Source organism: Exophiala spinifera, assembly GCF_000836115.1.
Source record: "Exophiala spinifera strain CBS 89968 unplaced genomic scaffold supercont1.5, whole genome shotgun sequence".
In the NCBI taxonomy this organism is placed as follows: domain Eukaryota; kingdom Fungi; phylum Ascomycota; class Eurotiomycetes; order Chaetothyriales; family Herpotrichiellaceae; genus Exophiala; species Exophiala spinifera.
Window position 1 is genome coordinate 214,246 of NW_015622517.1, and position 17,837 is coordinate 232,082.

At 53.7% G+C, this 17,837-nt stretch overlaps 7 protein-coding genes across 7 annotated transcripts; 4 read left to right on the top strand and 3 right to left on the bottom strand.

The window, feature by feature from the left end:
- Nucleotides 1-1,090: 1,090 nt before the first annotated feature.
- PV08_06665 (uncharacterized protein) lies at nt 1,091-3,556 on the bottom strand (the record flags this gene model as incomplete). The annotated part of the gene is made up of 1 exon (XM_016380998.1): nt 1,091-3,556. The coding sequence occupies one exon, from the start codon at nt 3,554-3,556 to the stop codon at nt 1,091-1,093; it is 2,466 nt and encodes an 821-aa protein (XP_016234100.1).
- A 933-nt stretch (nt 3,557-4,489) lies between these two features.
- PV08_06666 (uncharacterized protein) lies at nt 4,490-5,963 on the top strand (the record flags this gene model as incomplete). Its single annotated transcript, XM_016380999.1, has 3 exons — nt 4,490-5,024; nt 5,074-5,867; nt 5,925-5,963. The coding sequence occupies 3 exons, from the start codon at nt 4,490-4,492 to the stop codon at nt 5,961-5,963; spliced, it is 1,368 nt and encodes a 455-aa protein (XP_016234101.1).
- A 415-nt stretch (nt 5,964-6,378) lies between these two features.
- PV08_06667 (uncharacterized protein) lies at nt 6,379-6,883 on the bottom strand (the record flags this gene model as incomplete). The annotated part of the gene is made up of 3 exons (XM_016381000.1): nt 6,379-6,570; nt 6,638-6,829; nt 6,881-6,883. The coding sequence occupies 3 exons, from the start codon at nt 6,881-6,883 to the stop codon at nt 6,379-6,381; spliced, it is 387 nt and encodes a 128-aa protein (XP_016234102.1).
- An 820-nt stretch (nt 6,884-7,703) lies between these two features.
- On the top strand, nt 7,704-9,814 carry PV08_06668 (uncharacterized protein; the record flags this gene model as incomplete). The annotated part of the gene is made up of 3 exons (XM_016381001.1): nt 7,704-7,827; nt 7,885-7,955; nt 8,006-9,814. 3 exons carry the CDS (start codon nt 7,704-7,706, stop codon nt 9,812-9,814), a joined length of 2,004 nt encoding a protein of 667 aa, XP_016234103.1.
- A 1,173-nt stretch (nt 9,815-10,987) lies between these two features.
- PV08_06669 (uncharacterized protein) lies at nt 10,988-12,961 on the top strand (the record flags this gene model as incomplete). The annotated part of the gene is made up of 1 exon (XM_016381002.1): nt 10,988-12,961. One exon carries the CDS (start codon nt 10,988-10,990, stop codon nt 12,959-12,961), a length of 1,974 nt encoding a protein of 657 aa, XP_016234104.1.
- A 415-nt stretch (nt 12,962-13,376) lies between these two features.
- Nucleotides 13,377-14,615, bottom strand: PV08_06670 (uncharacterized protein; the record flags this gene model as incomplete). Its single annotated transcript, XM_016381003.1, has 1 exon — nt 13,377-14,615. One exon carries the CDS (start codon nt 14,613-14,615, stop codon nt 13,377-13,379), a length of 1,239 nt encoding a protein of 412 aa, XP_016234105.1.
- A 1,295-nt stretch (nt 14,616-15,910) lies between these two features.
- PV08_06671 (uncharacterized protein) lies at nt 15,911-17,795 on the top strand (the record flags this gene model as incomplete). The annotated part of the gene is made up of 2 exons (XM_016381004.1): nt 15,911-16,717; nt 16,794-17,795. 2 exons carry the CDS (start codon nt 15,911-15,913, stop codon nt 17,793-17,795), a joined length of 1,809 nt encoding a protein of 602 aa, XP_016234106.1.
- Between the last annotated feature and the right edge of the window lie 42 nt (nt 17,796-17,837).

Below are 17,837 nucleotides of genomic sequence, written 5' to 3' on the forward strand. Positions count from 1 at the left end.
GGGGTTCGTCGTTCGTCATCTAGAGAGGGAGTTGGAGGTTCTTGAGAATGATATCGACCAATGTAGAGCTCGTTTGGTGCCTTTGTGCTGTAGGTCGCTGTTGCTTTGATAGAGTGGGAAAGAGAGATGATTCCGGTGCCCAAAATGACTTAATATATAGTTGATACACAGACAGTGAGGGCACTTTGGCGGTGAGGTGAACAGCAGCATCACCGTGTGGCTTTGGCGTGTGACCGTCACTCTGGCTCAATACGGATTATCCAATTCACAATGTACTCCCATTTGTCGGAACCCAGCTTCTGTTCTGCATGAACACCCCCTGGTTCACCAAACATAGGGCGATCCTCGAAGTCTTTTGATGCCATCTTGTAAGGGGCGCCCCGGCCATCATGAAACGTCCATGGATAGCGTTCCTCGCACCATGCGCATCGTATGTCCCAGGTTGTGTTGACCTTGTTGCCCCGAAAGTCCTCACAGCCCTGCCAATCATTGCACTTGTGGAGTTGACTACGAATGTGACCGCAGGAGTAAGCCACGATCCAAAATCGGCACATTCCCGTCGTGATTTGCGAATAGGATGAGCTGATAGCGGCGTCGATGGTGACATTTGCAAGAGTGCAGTGGAAGCCTTGAGGCATTGCACAGCCTGCAGCCAAGGACAAAGCCGATTGACATGTCAATACTGAGGTAATGGATAGTACGGCATAGTAGTGGCTGTAGGCTGTGCTAGTGACGAGGCGAGCTCGCCAGGAGCATTCAAGTTGAGGGGATGTAAGTCGCCTTATATTGAGGGACATGCAATGGTCCTGCAAACGGAAGGTGTAAACATCGGGATTCTGTTGGCAACTTCCCATCAGAAGCAAACCGGGCAATATAGAACAATCAGATAAGGGAGTGTCGGTATCGATGGCTCAATCATCCCGCCCAAGCTACACGCCCAAGCTACGATCAAACTATTCCTGGATTCTATCCAAACGGGAACAGTCAGGAAGTTGATTGCTTGCCTCGCTCCGCCCATCACAAAGCAAGCGCAGAAGGCTTCTAGTAAACTAGATGCAGGAGAGGGATATTCCAACACTCCCAAGCTCAGTCACTCCCCTTCCTCAACGCGTCCTCTACCACGAAAACCGGGAAAAGCCTCGATGAGATCATCGGCTTCATCTGGCGTGACGCTTTCTTCTAGCATGCTCGTAGCCATCGCCACGGTATCATCGGTGATCAGCCTGTCAACGTAAAAGCCTTCCGAAAATGCCAATCTCGTGAGGACCACGCGGTGCTTGTGCACGCCGCCGTTGATAACGGACAGCTTCTCCTGCAGGTTGATCTGAGAGCCGTGTACTTCTAGGACGTGGAACAGAAGCTGGACACCCTTATTGACAATCGCAGCATGGAGAGCATGCGAAGGCGTGAGGTCATACATCGCTGACACTTCATCATATAAGCTCCGTACTATCCTTGCGATGGCGCTGGGATGGTCTGCAACAAGTAAACTTCCGTGATGTGTCTGGTCATCCTGTGAATATGTCGAAGGTATGGTGGTCACCTGAAGGAGGAGATCCATAATGCGGAGGCGCAACTGACAGATTGAGGCGGTAGTATTTGCTGGCAGGCCTTCGTCAACTTTCGGCGTTTCCCACAGTAGATAGCAGATCCGATTCATGATGTGCTGTTCAATCTGTTTCTGTTGATCATCGACGCAAATACTGCCAAATGTGTCGGAGAAGATGCTCGTCTCCAATAATCGAAGCATAAGAGTGATGTCTGAAACTGGTTGCCAGGCATTAAGCATCATCAGAACAAATTCTGGCTGAATTAAACGCCAGAAGAGAGAAAGCAAGTCTGTCTCATCCGAGATTATGTATGCCATGGTTAACATGACTTCTAGGCAAGCTGTTCCATCTACGTCGTGATTCAGCACGGACTGAGGGGTCTGTCGAAACTTCCCAAACGTCGAGTGGTTCACGGGAGAGTGCTTGACACGTTTCTCGGCGTTAATAGTCACGGTCGATTGTAGGAGAGGCACCAGGGAGTTGACTATTCCGGAGTCTATTGCTTCTAGATCAACGTCGATGATATGGCTGACAACCTCAATGAGCAGTGGGATGGGTTTGTAATATTCAGCCTTGATCGACTTTGACCACAGGTCAATGAAGAGTTGCAACATGTCGCTGGGAATACGAGCACCCTCGAGGTGAGCTGTACCCTCTAGGAGAATGGTAGCGAAAGTCTTAGTACTCGAAGGCAAAGAAAAGTTGACCATGACTTCAAAAAGCGGTTCCTTCGTTCCCTTTACTCGATAATCGAGAATAGATTGAAGGAATTGTAAATGTCGAGATGTTTGCTTGTCCTTTCGGATGATCGGGATGAGACGTTCTTCAGATAATGCCGGCTCTGGTGCTACCGGTGGTGGCATATGCGGAGGGTCAGCAGCAGTTGGTCTGAGTACCAAAGGCTTGACAGGGCTCGGCACGTCTGCTTTCCGCTTTCTCTTGTTCGCTGCTGTTGGAGTTGTAGGCTTCGAACGTCGAGCTGATTTGGAAGGAGATAGCATCATCACATCGTCGTCATCAAATCCGTCTCTAAGAGAGCTTGCCATGCCACGTCTTGGGGTCGCCGCACCACCAGCGTCTTTCTCGGCGGGAGGCTTCTCCTTCATCCGTTGCTTCAGAGATCTCGCTTCCTGCACTTCTTGGTTGTGCTCTTGCTGTAGAAACTGGTAGCGCGTTGTTAAGTTGTTGTTCTTCTCCATCATTGCGCTTATGGCTGCATTGTGTTTGGCAGACTCATCCTCCATTGCCTTCTTGAGGGCATCAATTTGACGGTCAAGGATCTTCTTCTCCTTGTCGAAATTGGCACGGATAATTGATATTTCTCCCTTTTGCATAGTGACGGTGTCCTGTGTACGTTGAAGGTCTTTTACAAGGACATCCCTTTCCCTGATCAGGTCGTCAATGCGAGAACGGAATCCATCTCCTGCATCTTCAGGTATCAAGGATACTTGGTTATGCTGCGAATTGTCCAAGAGCATCCTGTCCGGCGATGCATGGTTCCGATCGAGCCGGACCGCAGTATCAGTGTACGGGCTTTGTCCATCGTTGCCCTGCAAAGCCCTGCTCACAGGACGATGCGTATCGCCGGTGTAGGCGTGGCCATACCTCTGTTGACGCCATTGTTCTCTCTGGGATGCCTCGCTCGGCCTCACTTGATTCACATGATACACATCGTATTCTTCAGCAGGCGTGGGCACCCCTTCTTCCCCTACCAGTTCAAAGGAATCGTCTTCATATTGGAATCCGGTGGAGTCTCTGCGCAGCGAAGAGTTGAGATGAGGAGGCCGTGGGTTAAATCGTGCTTGGGCCTGCAAGCGACCTTGTGGAAGCGAGGCGAGTTTTGACGGGACATGAGCCTGCTTTGTTGTGGTGTTTTGAGCCTTTTGCTGAGCTTGCGTGGAACGGATCGCTTGCTGTTCTAATTCTTGCAGCGCAGACTCCGACAGGCTTTCGAAGTCGTCATCGTAAAGATCCGTCTCGTCTTCGTTGTCGTCCATGCCATTCATAGTCGACCTCCATGGAGATGGTCAACATTGACCATTGGAAAAAGGCTGAACGCGTTGTAGAGCCCTAGCATGGGATCACGAGAGGTCAACAACGGTGACCAAAAGCATGAGAAGCGGTGCGACGCGCTTTACGCTGTTGTGCCCCTTGCGATGGTGAAGATTTGTCTGGAGGGTGCAGGATATGCACGTCTGCGTCAAGCATGCACAACTGTCGGAGCAAGGAACTTTAAGCAGTCCGGAGCCTGGCCCAAGTTAGTGAGCGTCGTACTCGTATGCCGCAAACTCAGGTCCCTAGGGAGGGCAAGATCTAGGCAGTCAGCCATGGTAATTGGGCACCTAGAGCGCCGCCTGCGATACCTAATTTCCTCAATGCCTGCGCCCGCCCAAGGTAACTTTACGAAGAGCTGCCTCTTCAAGTATTAGCCTGGTCAACGCCGAGCATCGACTGGCCCAGCGTGCCCTGGGGAGCCTACGGAGCAACTACGAGCCGCAGATTTCCAAGCTTTGTATGACGCAGATTGGAGATTGGAGTCAAAAAAAGCCCCATGCCAACCTAGCGATCCCGCGCCATGTAATGCGCAGCGTCGGCCTTGTTCAACTCCATCTTTTCCACTTCTGCTGATAGGCTTGGAATCGTCGGGTTGCGAGTCTTCTTTCCATTGACAATACTGTAAAACCTCGACGCCAATGAGGCAATAAGTTCATCTGTCCATCGCGGGGGAGTTTTCTATCCTGCACATTTCAACAGCTTCATCACCGACGCGGTAGTCTTCAAGCCAAATCTCGCATCTCGCATCTCGCCTGGCAAGCAAATCGCACGTGCCAGGCCTTCCCCTCTTCTGCATCCTCTCATCAAGGACATTTCCATCGTTGTACCGGATTTCCTGGCCAGGCACGACATCTTGTCTGCGCTTGTGCTTCACATCCACAAGCATGCCCAAACCAAAGTCAGTCCAATTCCAACATCGGAGAAACGGCAATGCAAATGGCGACCGCCGTCGAACGCCCTCCAGCTCAAGCGAATCCGCCTCAGATCCGCCGAGTCCTGCAAGAGAAGCTGCTGGTACCAACAGCAATGGTACAATAGTCAAAGGAGAGAAGTCCCGGGTAGAGCCATCCGAGTATGAAAAGAAGAAGGCCACCTTCATTACACGTACAATATGGACTTTGGCCATGATAGGAGGCTTCTTCGGTGCAATGTTCGCTGGACATGTGTACGTCTTGATGATCATCACAATGGTTCAGATCGTTTCTTTCAAAGAGGTCATTGCGATTGCACAAGTGCCCACTAAACAGAGGGATCTGCCTTTGACCAGATCGCTAAACTGGTACTTCCTCGCTGTGACGATGTATTTTCTGTACGGCGAAAGTGTCATCTACTACTTCAAGCATGTTTTGCTGGTGGACAAGGTCCTGCTTCCTTTCGCTACGCATCACCGTTTCATCAGTTTCATGATGTATATCTTTGGTAAGTGCTGCATGTGTTGTGACCGTGGCACGGAGACTGACCTTTGCAGGCTTTGTATTCTTCGTGGCCTCCTTGAAAAAGGGTCACTACCGCTTTCAATTCACCCAGTTCGCCTGGACTCATATGGCATTGTACTTGATCAACGTACAGGCGCATTTCATGATGAACAATGTCTTTGAGGGAATGATCTGGTTCTTTTTGCCAGCTTCCCTCGTCATCACTAATGATATCTTCGCCTACATCTGCGGCATAACGTTCGGGCGTACTCAACTCATCAAAATCTCTCCTAAAAAGACTGTCGAAGGGTTTGTCGGAGCCTGGATCTGCACAATTATTTTCGGCTTCGGCCTCACCAACATCCTGATGCGCTACAAATACTTCATCTGCCCGGTCAACGACCTGGGCTCAAATATCTATACAGGTCTTGAATGCACCCCAAACCCAGTCTTCACACCCCGGCCATATGACCTGGCCCCATGGACTGGTCTGAACTACACTATCTGGATTGCCGACATGCAATTCCATATTCTGGTTTTTGCAACGTTTGCATCCCTTATCGCGCCGTTCGGCGGATTCTTCGCGTCTGGTCTCAAGAGAACCTTCAAGATCAAGGACTTCGGAGACAGCATCCCTGGTCATGGGGGCATGACTGACCGGATGGATTGTCAGTTTATCATGGGCTTCTTTGCATACATGTATTACCAGAGTTTCATCGCCGTCTACAAGACAAGCGTCGGGAGTGTCATCGAATCCGCCATTGTTGGTCTGACTCCCGAAGAGCAAGTCGAAGTCGTCAAAGGGTTGGGCAAGTACTTGTACAACCAAGGCATAGTTTCCGAAGAGGTCAGTACACAGTTCCTATGTCAACTACGCGTAAGGCTCTGCTAACTCCGCGACTAGGTCTTGAAATGTCTCACAACTCAACTTTCCAAAAGATGAACGCAGTCTGGATGATCGGGCACGAGCGTCCTTTGTTACTTTCTTCATAATATCCTCGGACAATGTCCGTGTGTACGAAACTTATTCTTCTGGACTAGCATGGCAGTGGAGTCCTGGGCCCCCGATAGTGGCAGGCATGCGTCACCGCGGGGATCGAGAGAGTTTGTCTTTGTCGACTCGCTAGATAATGATATTGACGCTGGTGGAAGCGGTGCTGGTTCGACCAGAGCTCAAGCATGGGTGTCCTCGCGGGTTATGAGAGTACGCGACGATGGTCGAGAATGACAAAAATGGCGCGTAGTCTCCCGCCGTGCTCAGCAATGATGACCGAGCTGGAGCGAAGGCACCAAAAGTTGAATGTGGCTCGGGTGGTAATGACAATTGACTTTTGACACTCGTACAATCGGTTCCATGCTCAACTCTGACCCCGTCCCCTGCCGCGGCCACCTCCACCTCTGCCACGGCCACGCCCTCGATCTCCTCTGGCGCCTGAGTCTCCTCGTTGCTGGCCACCGCGACCACGTTGGCCGTGACCACCTTGCTGATTTTGTTGTTGCTGCTCTCTCGCAAGATCGATGATTTCCTCGGGTACCCTTAGATATTTGATCTGGATCCGAACTTAGTCGACTGGATTCTGTAGATATCCAGAAATCATGTCAAACAAAAATACTCACATTGTTGCCTCTGATGTAAACTTCTGGTAGCCGCCAAAACTTGTCACCCTCAGGGCTCGTCTGGACGACTTCCTTCAGCGTCAGATTCATCCACGTGTCGCAATTCACCAAATGGCCGTTAAGCGTCTCGCCATTCTTGAGCTCGACGAGCATCGGATGGCCTTGCGCCGCGGTGAGGAGGCCCAGCGGAAGCTATATGCGACATGAGCGAGGTGTGATGATGCTGGTGTTTTGGCCACTTACCATGTTGAAAATTGAAACAATGTGGCCTTGAGTCAGGCTTCCAGGGCCACCGAGTTTTCTGCGGCTAGAATGTCGCCTTGAGGGATGAAGATGCAGGGGTCAAGATACAACAGATACACCACGCCCTCTATGCGGACGAGACCTGGTTGTGACTTTTCCTGAGCGAGTCAAGGCCCCGGCAGGTTGATGCCAAGCCCCAGTGTCCGTGTATTATGTAATCTCGATAATCCTCTATCACGTGATCAAACGGGCCGCCGTGTCGGGGCTGACGGGCCCGTATCCGCCGATACGAGTGTCAATCACTCTTGGTGTGTCTTGAATCTTCCAAGTTGCAAGTGCCCGGTGACGCGGCCAACGGGCATCGGGTTGTGCGTCGCGTCTTGTCCTCTTTGTTCCTCGTAGCAAGGATTGGGGCGAAATGAGGCCCCCCGGCAGGCCAAACCCAAAAGAACCTCACAGCTGTTATTGTGGTTGAGGGAGGCTGAGGGCGCCACGGATACGAACTACGAATGGCCGGGGACTCTTTAGTCCGTATTTCCCACCTCTCCATCTTCTCTGTCTTTCGGATTCCCAGTCTCTCAGGCGCCAGCCAAAACGCCGCCCTCCGTCCCATCCTTTATTCTCTTTCCATTCCCTATCCCCAGATTTCTATTATCCCAAATTCCTCAGGCATCTTTGTCTCGCCGAGGGGGATGGAGGTTTGAGGCAGAAACACTCATTTCCGCTCCATTGGGAATATGTCGGTCTGCTGATCGGTTCTCTCTCTGTTCTCGTATCTCTGTATCCGTAGAGTTTCGGCGCGTCCCTGTTTGCGCTCCTCAAGATGAAGGCTTCTTCTCTCAAGGCCGTATCATTCTTTACCTCCTTCGTCGCCGCCTCTCTTCTTCCTTTCTCTTCCACCAGCGATTCCGCTCCTAAAACCATCGAGACCGTTGCGGGTTCAACAGGTACTATATTCCAAGACCACTGACGTGGTGCTGGATCATTTTTGCTGACTGGGCCAGGTCCCGATCATATCTCAATACACTTTCGCGCACCCTGCCAGGGCTGCTTCATTGGCACCGATAATGGCCTGGTATGAAACTGCTGTGCTCCTGGTTGGCCATCGATTGATTTCATCTATAGGAACTAACACTGGAGATTGATTCAGCCGAGGAGGAGTGTAGCAGTGCTCCTCCTCGACTCAATGGTTTACCTCTTGTCCTGACCAAGGGGAACAATGTCGGTCATGGACAGATCTCCTTCATGTCCAAGGCTTCAAATGGCCTGGGTGAGAAAGAAGTCCATGCCACCTGGCAGTCGACATGCCTTAAGGGACAAGCGTCGATAGTGTCTGTTCGCTTTGACGATGTAGTCGGACACAATCGCGTTCAAGACACCTCCGGTTTTACGACCTCCTTCAGACAGAAGGGCGGGCCTACCGTCCTTCGACTCCAAGACAAACCTGTCGATCACCTCTCATCCGAAACCCTTTGTGATGACTGGCTTCTCCCTGACGACCAAGCACTTTCCGTGATCCCAGTCATGAGTGACGAGAACATGTCACTTGATGAGCTTCTACAACTCGAGTCCGATAAACTCGAAGGTCTCAGCGAGGAAATGGCCGATCTTCACGCTCAAATGCGCAAGGCCGAAGGCAAAATATTGTCCATCTTGAAACAAGACTTTAAGACATGCTCGAGCATAAAATGTCTGTGGCAAACTGCTCTCAAGAAGCTACCAGCGATCAAACAATTCGTAGCCGCCCACTTTTCCCATCGAAAGCATCATAGAGATGGCTGTACGGAGGGTGAGAGCCAGACTGCGTGCTCCACACATACTGGAGATCAAGAGGCTCCGCACGATGAAATCGAGGAAGAGCGACCTGAAGTTACGTCGTCCGCGGCCACCACACGTTCATTACCAACGCCGACAGCCGCAACAGCGGCAGTGGGCGAATGGCATTACTGGGAGCCCTCTAGTCCTCCACAGCCATCCACTGAAGTTTCGGCGCCTGAGCATAAGTCTCAGACACTCCCATCACCCGAGGAAGCCGAGAGTCATCCCGAGAGTCATGACGGCCCGCCGTTTGCCTGGCCTGGAGGTCACGGTCCGCCGCATCATCCTCCGTGGTTCAACCCAGGCGACAAGGACCATCCGAACCCACCGTTTAATGGTCGACCACCTCACGGTCCTCCCCCGGGTTGGCGAGGCCCACCGCCTTGGGCATTCGGACCCCACAGCGGACCAGGTAGACGTCCCTCCGGCGCTTCTACTGCGCAACCCGGTCTCCTGTATTCTAGCGAGCAACACAGCTTTGAATACAAGCTAGGCCTGTCAGTTCTTGCACTTTTAGTGTTGGTCATAGTCTCAGGACTTCTCTTCAAACTGATCAGGACCAAAACATTGGGGTACCGAGATCCACGACGGCGAGCCGAACGCGCCGCCCGCAGGGAAGAACGACGAACCAAGAAACTATACCGCAAAGCCGCTTGCAAACACAAACTGCTATCCTGGTGGAAGCGACATCGACCTACTTCGTCAGATAATTACGAAGAGAAAAGGCGCATGATCCTCGAACAAGAGGGCATACTTGAAGAGGCCATGCAGAAAGAGATCCAAGATTTACAGACTACATCGGACTTTGTGCGAGATATCATTCGAGCTGAAGAGGGACGGGCCACTCAGTCCCGGGTTTATCAACGAGCATTTACACCTGCCGAGCTCGAAGCTGGAGTGGGACCGAGTCGATTGCCTGAGATTCCCCCTTCATATTCTGCCCCGCCGCCCCGATATGAGCAGGAGCTTGCTGGCGAAATCACAGTTGTGGATGGCTTTACTTATACCCCGAGCGCCACTGATTGTACCTCGGAAAGCAGTGTCGTCGACTGCAGCCCGAGGCTGAGCTTCGAGACTGGGAGGTCCACAATTTTAACGAAAGATGCTCAAGGGTAGATCTGTGGAACGATTTTCTCTCCTTGATCGAGACCGTTCTGTTATAATTTATATATTTCTCTTTTTGGGAGGAGGTCTTCTCCTTGTATTTCTAGCTGGGGACAAGAGGCAAATATGTTTTTGGCAGGTTCATGTTCTTTGTGGGTGCATCTTGATACATTTTGCATAGAGCCATGCAGAAAGAAAGAAAACATTCGCGTCCTTCACCTTTCTCCCGTGAATAGCATTGGCCTTCTCAACGCGAGACAAGTCCCGTTCAAACATGAGATCTCGCTTACGGGCCATGGGCCAGGCGTGGTGGGAGTGGGGAGTATTGTGGCCCTGAGCCGCGTCTTGGATGTGATTGAAACAAAATCAGGACACGTGGACGAGTACATTCTGATTCTGTCTGGCCGGGGTCCAACAAGCATGGACTGATCCTTGAGGGATGTGTTCGAAAGAACCAACCTTTGAGACTTGCGTTCACAACCATGCGAGTGTGAATTATGTCTTCGCTGACCGATACTTATCACAGCCTTCACAGGCGGTCCAGGCGCAGTAGCGAACTGACGAACATCGGATCCCCTGCGGCTAACCGACCAACACTTGGATACAATTGGATTACAAGTGGCCATGGACCGGCCCCAAAAATTCACATCTTCAGGGAATACTGTCGCACCAGCCTTTGTCACGCCATAAGACGACGTCGCCAAGCACATACGATTTGCATGTCAACTTCGAGGATGTCTTCACACCCCATATGAGGTGTCGACCGGTGTCCTTTGCAGCCAGTGCAGACCCCGGTTCATAAGTCTAGACTGGACCTGACGCAGAGGGATCGGCTAGAGTCAACCGAGAAGCGGGATACTTCGCATGGATGAACCCTGCTAGGGACATCAACCCGACGACAATGGTAAGTTGAATATCATCCCTGTCGCCGTGCAGCACAAAGTACCAACTCATGCGGGCGGCTTTCAGGCAGAACAATCACTGGCTGCCGCTGTAAGCTCTGTGCTCTTACGGAGGGAGGGAAGGAGGTATAAAGCGTCCCTTATTTGCTTGATTGCTCGCTCTTCTGAGCTTACTCGCCCTGTTGCTCTCTCCAAATGCCCTATTGCGCGGAGTAATCCCCTGTGCCCTTACCTTTACTCGACAGTATCCTGAGTGCTAGTAACCCTCCCCATAGCTCTGGAAATGGCTCTCTACAAGCACAAGCCTCTTTCACCTGGACGCTGCACCCGGGTGTTACTGTTGCACCCGAACAAGGACCGCACAGCGCCCATCCAGATCAGCCTACTGGAGACAGCATTGCCCGAAGACAAGGAAGAACGTGCTATGTATGAAGCTTTGTCCTATGTCTGGGGTGCAAAGACAGGTGATCAGAAGATCGACTGTGACGGGTCTCCCTTGCTTGTCACGGCCAATTGTCTCGCTGCTCTTCAAAGACTGCGTCTCGACGACACCCCTCGGAGCCTGTGGATCGATGCCATCTGTATCGACCAGGGCGCCGGAACAGAGAAGAATCACCAGCTCAAGCTCATGGGAGACATCTATTCCCGGGCGCAGAGGACGCTGGTCTGGCTCGGCCAAGACAATGGTCTCGTCGCCCAGCTTTTCCGCCAACTCTCGCGGCCGGAAGAAGGCGGCGTGACGGCAGCATCGCTACAAACCGTGCTCAGCAACCCATGGTTCAGCCGCGCCTGGACGCTCCAAGAGCTCTGTTATGGGCGGGATGTCCTCATGATCTACGGCGAGACCGCAGTGTCGTGGGCCGCGTTTGTCGACCGCCTTGACTGGCGGAAACATCAAGACAAACAGGTTCCAGCGGCGTTGTACACACCCTTTGTCAAGACCACGAGTTTCTATGGCCTGTTCCAGATAATGAGCGATCCCAGCAAGATGACGGAGCGGTTCGCACAGGACGGCATCGGCTTAATGGGCCCGTTGGTGTTTTCATTCGTCAGAGACCGCAAGGCCACCGAGGCCCAAGACAAGATCTACGCGTTCCACCGTCTCCTGGTCGACATCGGCTTTCGCCTTCCGAATCCAGACGTGGCCAAACCGGTACCTGAGCTCTACGAGGAGGTGACATTCATCCTCGTCCAGCAGTCGCGGTCGCTCAAGCTCTTGGAGTCTGTGGCGAGCAAGACGCGAATGGACAACCTGCCCTCCTGGGTGCCGGACTATAGCCAGGAATCCTGGCCTCCCGGCAGCGTCGACCAAGGCCGAGGAGCAGGAGGAGGAGGCTTCCCTACCTTCCCCGGCAACTGGACGTTGGCGCCCCGGACGCCAGGCCGGCTCAAGCTGAAAGGACTACCGTTCAGTACGGTGCGTGCCGTCGGAGCGAGGATGCCGGACGTCGACGAAGCCTTGTCGGACCCTCGGGCCGCACATTCGCTGGCCATCCGCATCCTCGAGACGATATACAGGTGGATGAGCCTCGTGCAGAACCTCGACATACCGCTGGCCTTTGACGCCGCGGCCGACGACTATTCCCACGCCCACCCGGACTCTTACCCTCTGCTGGCCACGGAGATGGCCATCTCGTACCCGGACCCGCGCTGCTCGGTGCGCATTGTGATGCTGGCCCGTCTGGTCCTACCCCTGCCCGAGCCCGACGTGGACGCCGGTGCCCCGGACATGTCGGCGTACCTCGAGTACCTGCAGCTCTTGCACGCCGCGCACCAGCTGTGGCACTGGCTGCAGCTCATGTTCGACCAGGACCGGCGCGCACAGGTCATGCGGGCGTACCCCGACCAGAGCGTCGCGAGGAGGTGGGCCGCGGCCTCGCCCGCGGAGGTGTACCGCGACCTCGTCGACCACGATCGGCGCGCGAGGCCCATGGCCGAAAGGATGATCGCGTCGCTGTCGAACAGCTTTTTCGCGCGTCATCGCGAGGAGATGCTGCTGATTACGCACAACGGCGCGCTGGGTGTGTCGGCGGGCAACGTCGAGCCGGGAGACATGGTCGTGCTTTTCCCCGGCGCTTCTCTGCCGTTCGTCGTGAGACCTGTCGCTGACGACGTAGGCCCGCGCGGCGGCGGTGGTGACGACGGCGAGGACAAAGCCCGCTTGGTCGGGACAACCTACATACCTGACTGTATGGACTTGGAGTGGAATGATCCAAGTACCTGGGAAGACCCCCTGATGGATCTCACTCTGGTTTGAAGGAAGTTATGTCCGCACAGGCACTTCTAAGTAAAGATTGTGCGTGCTGTGTGTTGGGGGGTTGTGGTGATGGTGGTGGTGGTGTCGTTGTTATGAAACGTGGCATATTTCGCATCAAACACGAAAGAGAAAAACACGTTGCGTACCTAAGTTTCTTATACTTTTCAGTTTCAAGGTTTACGATCTGTGTCACGAATTTCAATATACAACGACGACGTCCATCCTACTTTAAAGCAACTTCTTTTCCTGATGCATCGGGATATAATATCGTTTCCTTGGCCCTTGCAAATGTAGTTTCTATTACCTATGTGCCCATCTACCAAGGTAGGTAGGTAGTCAAGTGACCGGCTCATTGTTATGGTAGTTCCAACTTCCTCACAGACCACAATATTGGACCATGGCCACACCACTAGACCTAGAATCCATTCTTCCTGATGAAATCGTGAATATGCTCATAGGCCTTTTCGGCGGTATAGTGGAAATTCAAGCCGTGGCCGGTGTCGGGCGCGAGGTAAGAGTCCGAGCCGTTGCTCGCGGCGGGATACAGCTTCTCCTTGGCGGCGGCGACCTTGTCGTACGGGAGCACACAGTTGCCGAAACAGTTGGGCAGGTCGTTGGCTCCGATGACGAAGTCGACGGGCCCGGTGAAGCTGGAGGAGACACCGAGGGCGGGGATGCCGAGGAGCTCTCCCACCGCCAGCGTCTGGCGGGCGCGGCGGGCGAGGTTGAGGACGGCCTGGTCGAAGCTCGGCGCGCGGAAGAAGAAGAACTGGTCGGCCTCGATGGACGCCGAGGTCGTGTAGCCGCCGGACAGGTTGCCGAACAGCACGGGATCCGAGATGGAGGCCGGGGTCAGGCTCCAACCGGCGAAGGCGAAGGGCATGCCGGACGGGTCGGCGGTGAAGCCGGTCAGGACCAAGGCGTCGACGTCGTGCGGGTACGTGGACGTGATGCCCGTGAGCTGGATGCTGCCGAACGAGTGGCCCACGGCGACGACGCTGGTGAACGCGTGCTTGGAGATGGCGCCCGCGCGAAGCTTCCGGATCAGCTGGTGCGCGATCTCGACCTGGATGCCGTACTGCACGACCTGGAGCGGGTCAGGGTGGTCCGAGAGGCCGGTGCCGAGACGGTCGAACAGGAACGTCGTGTAGCCTTGGGCCGCGGCGAAGTCGACGTACGAGTACCCCGGCGCCACGTTCCAGTAGCTGCGGTCGAAGCCGGCCCCGTGGTTGAGGAATTGGACCGTCGTAGAGTTGATGCTGTCGGTGGACCGCGGGAAGCAGAGCTGCGAGTAGATCCCGTAGGTGCCGCTGATGGGAGTCGCCGCACCGACGTACTGCTGTTTGGCTGTCGAGTTGGTTTGGAACGCTTCGACGACGAGTTCAACCACGTCGCTTTTGCGCGTGGGTTCCTCGAGGTTGATCTTGTAGTTGGACGCCGAGGCTGCGACGTCGATCATGCCTTCGATGCAGATGGCCTTGTTGCCTGCAGAGGTTGTTATGCGCGGGTCCCTGAATCCTGACATGTAGCCTTGGGGGTCGTCTCTGAAGGTGCTGCCGGTGCCGCCATTTGTGGTGGCATCTCTCTTGACCACGGGGTTGGCGAGGATAGGTGCTGCGGTGGCCAGGGCAGCCAGGAGCACCGAGGAACGCATTGTCGTGGGATGTGTGAGTGCTAATGGAAAAGGTGTCTTCCGTTGTTGGTTGTCAGGGCGGCTAGCTTCTGGGTCTGGATATAAAGGAGTCGCCGCCGTCGACGGTATGCCATGTCATTTATACCTCTTCTGTAGGATGAACAGTAGCAGCTCATCAACAGAATGAAATCACCTGGAATTGTAAGCATCCAAGTCGATACCGTCGATCTCACCGCGTATTCGCATGGAGATACGCAGTGCTGTAACATTGTCCTTTCGCATCTCTTCCCTGTGGCCCGGAAGACACCTCTTGAAATGAACCCACTGCCTCCCTGTGGTAAGCGCTAGGGATCTTTCACCCAACCTCCATACATATACTGTACTGGGCGTTCTACGGCTGGTGAGCATTGTCCCTTGAGTTCAGCGACCAGCGAGTAGATGGGTGATGTTCGAGATACATTCCGCCACGATGCCTCGTCTTCCTCTCGAGGCTGGCCAGGGTCGTGCATATCATCACGATAATTTCGCTGTTACAGTGTTGGTTTACTCATACAGCCGTCCTCAACGTCGTCATCAAGGTCGTCATCAAGGTCGTCATCGTTCATTCTCCGATTTGTCGTCCCTGATCTTTTCTTTATTCACGGAAAACAGACGCAGCAGAAGCACCAAGTCCCAGGATCGGCCCGGGTTCCGGCATGGCCCTTGATTGGCCGAGGCTTCCAGCGTCGTGGGCGTACTCGTATTCGTTCTTCACGCTCGTACGTGTCAAAATCGCATCCGGCCTTTTTCGCGCTCATCGGCATCTGGATTAAGCTGAGTGATGGCCAGCCGAGACAGGAGATTCCGCAGTCTTCGCGACTTGCCTCATTTCGCGAGATTGAGCTGGTGCAGCTGTGGGAACAGCTGGGCCACGATCTATCTGGTGGCGGCCGGAAATACACAGTTATGACTAGTATTTACCGCGCAGCATAAACGATAACGAAGTGATGTTCCTTTATCATTCTCTGTATCTAGAGTAGTTACCATTTTCTGGAAAGGCATGCTAGAGCCTCTTCAAGAGAAAGCATCCGAAAGCCTTCATTGTGGAAGACTACACTCCGTAACTGGGTCTCACCTTTGAGTCTCCACGTACTGACCAGGCAGGTTACCCGACCGCTATGTGTTAGTGCTTTTAAAGCGGCAATACTGGCGATCATTGGGATCTTCGTTGAAGAAACGCGACGAAGCGCAGGAACATTCTAATCCGTAGGAACGATGACTCTGGAACCTTGAACACTTCGTCTCCGTCGATACGTCCTACCAAATATGCACAGCTGATGCATAAAACCCTCATCAGCCATGCACTGAGACACAATTGTCCTGCCATCGCAATCCGACCTCACACTACCATTCGCTTCTATCGAATCCGACCGTTCAAAGAAAAAAGGCCCTTAGCTTTATGCAGACGAGAATATGGTCTACCCCAGCCTTCGGAACACGGCATTGAGCAGCATGTCTCAAAAAACGATGGTGCTCAGGAAGAAGCGCTCAAGGTGACCAGGCCCGATGAGACTTGTCTCGACGAAGGCTCAAAGTCTTCGACTTCGCCAGAGAGTACTGTCACCGAGAGAAGACAGTCTTCCTTCTCGGGCGAGAAACTAAATCCATCAGCACTAGAAGACCATAGCCGCGCGACCTCCAAGGACGGCTCCTCGAGTACATGGAATCCCATCGTAGATGTCGACGCGGACGAAGATGAAGAGCCCATGTATAGGCGTCTCGACGCACGACCGATGCAATTTCGTCCTTTCCTCCGAGAAGTTCAAAGAATTGGCAGAATCACCGGGCACCATAAATATGGTCCGATCAGATCTCTTGATCGGAAACTCGCGAGCACGCAGATTCTCGAAGACGAATTGAGATGGATTGCAAAGACAAGGCCACAACCAAACCTGACCCGGGAAATTCTCAACATCCTTATTGAGGACCGCAAGATTAAACCTAGACCGGACCATTATGAGGCCCTCATACTAGCGAATTGCGCTCCAGAATATGGATCGGCAGACAATGTGCAGACCATCTTGGACGAGATGGAACGGGAAGGCATCGTGATGAGTCCCTCGGTGTACTACGCCGCACTGATGGTAAGTCAAGTTCAGCTTTCTTCATGTGAAACTTTTCCAGCATCACTCTGCTTACACCCCACTCCACTGGGTTTAGGCATTGACAGTACACCCCGACACGCATCTCCGGACCACCATCTTGCAGCGCCTCGCACAACAATGGGTCACGATCCCCCCGCTATATGCCCAACTCAACATCGTCGCCATGGTTCGCGAAGGGCAGCTGGAACTCGCGACAATCGAGTTGGAAAACCTTCAACAAGACGGCATGCGCATCGAGACGTGGGTATGGACAATCTACATGCACGCCATTTGTGACCAAGGCGACTATGAAGCCCTCCTGCAACTGTGCTACAAGCTGTACGATCTCAACTTCCCCTTCCCGCGGCACACATTGCTCCATGCCCTCCGCGTCGCGAGCAGAAAGGCCTCGAGGGTCGAGAGCAGAAGGTTCGACGACGCAGCCGCGTCGCTGACAAAATGGATCTGGTACACGTACGTGGAGAACATGCACATCATCCCAGACAGGGGCATGTGTACCAACGTCCTCCGAATCGCCGTCAGGACAAGTGACGTGGACCTCGCAGAGTCTGCTAGCGTTGTTCTCGAGAACGCCGCCGCCGGGGAAACGACCACGACACCGCCTATTCTCGCACCATGGGAGAGGGACGATCTGAAACCCACGCTCGACTCTCCTGAACTTTTGGGCCTGGACCCAGCAAGCTCGACCTCAGCCTCAGATCCGCCGTCGATGGACGAAAAACAGAAGAAAAAGAAGCAGCAGCAGCATGAGAAGCGAGTGCAGCAAGACTTCGACCCCGGGGAGACAGTTGATGAAGAAAGGGCCGTGGCATTCTCCACGCCGCCGGACTTGCCTTCTCAGCCACTTCCCCCGCGCCGGCTCCCCGAGCCAGTTCGTGAACTGCTCCAGCGCGTACAAGCAGGCGCGGCCGAGAGGCCCGACCATCTCTCTGATGCCCCGAGACGCAGGAACCCGGCGGTCTTGTATAAGTTCTTCCGCAAGGAGAGTGGTCTGAGAGGCGCGCGCTTCGACCCCCTTCTGGCACTCAAAGAGGGTTGGAATTGGAGAAAGAAGTGAAGTTAGTTCGGGTATTATGGATGAATCGATCGAATTGATGAC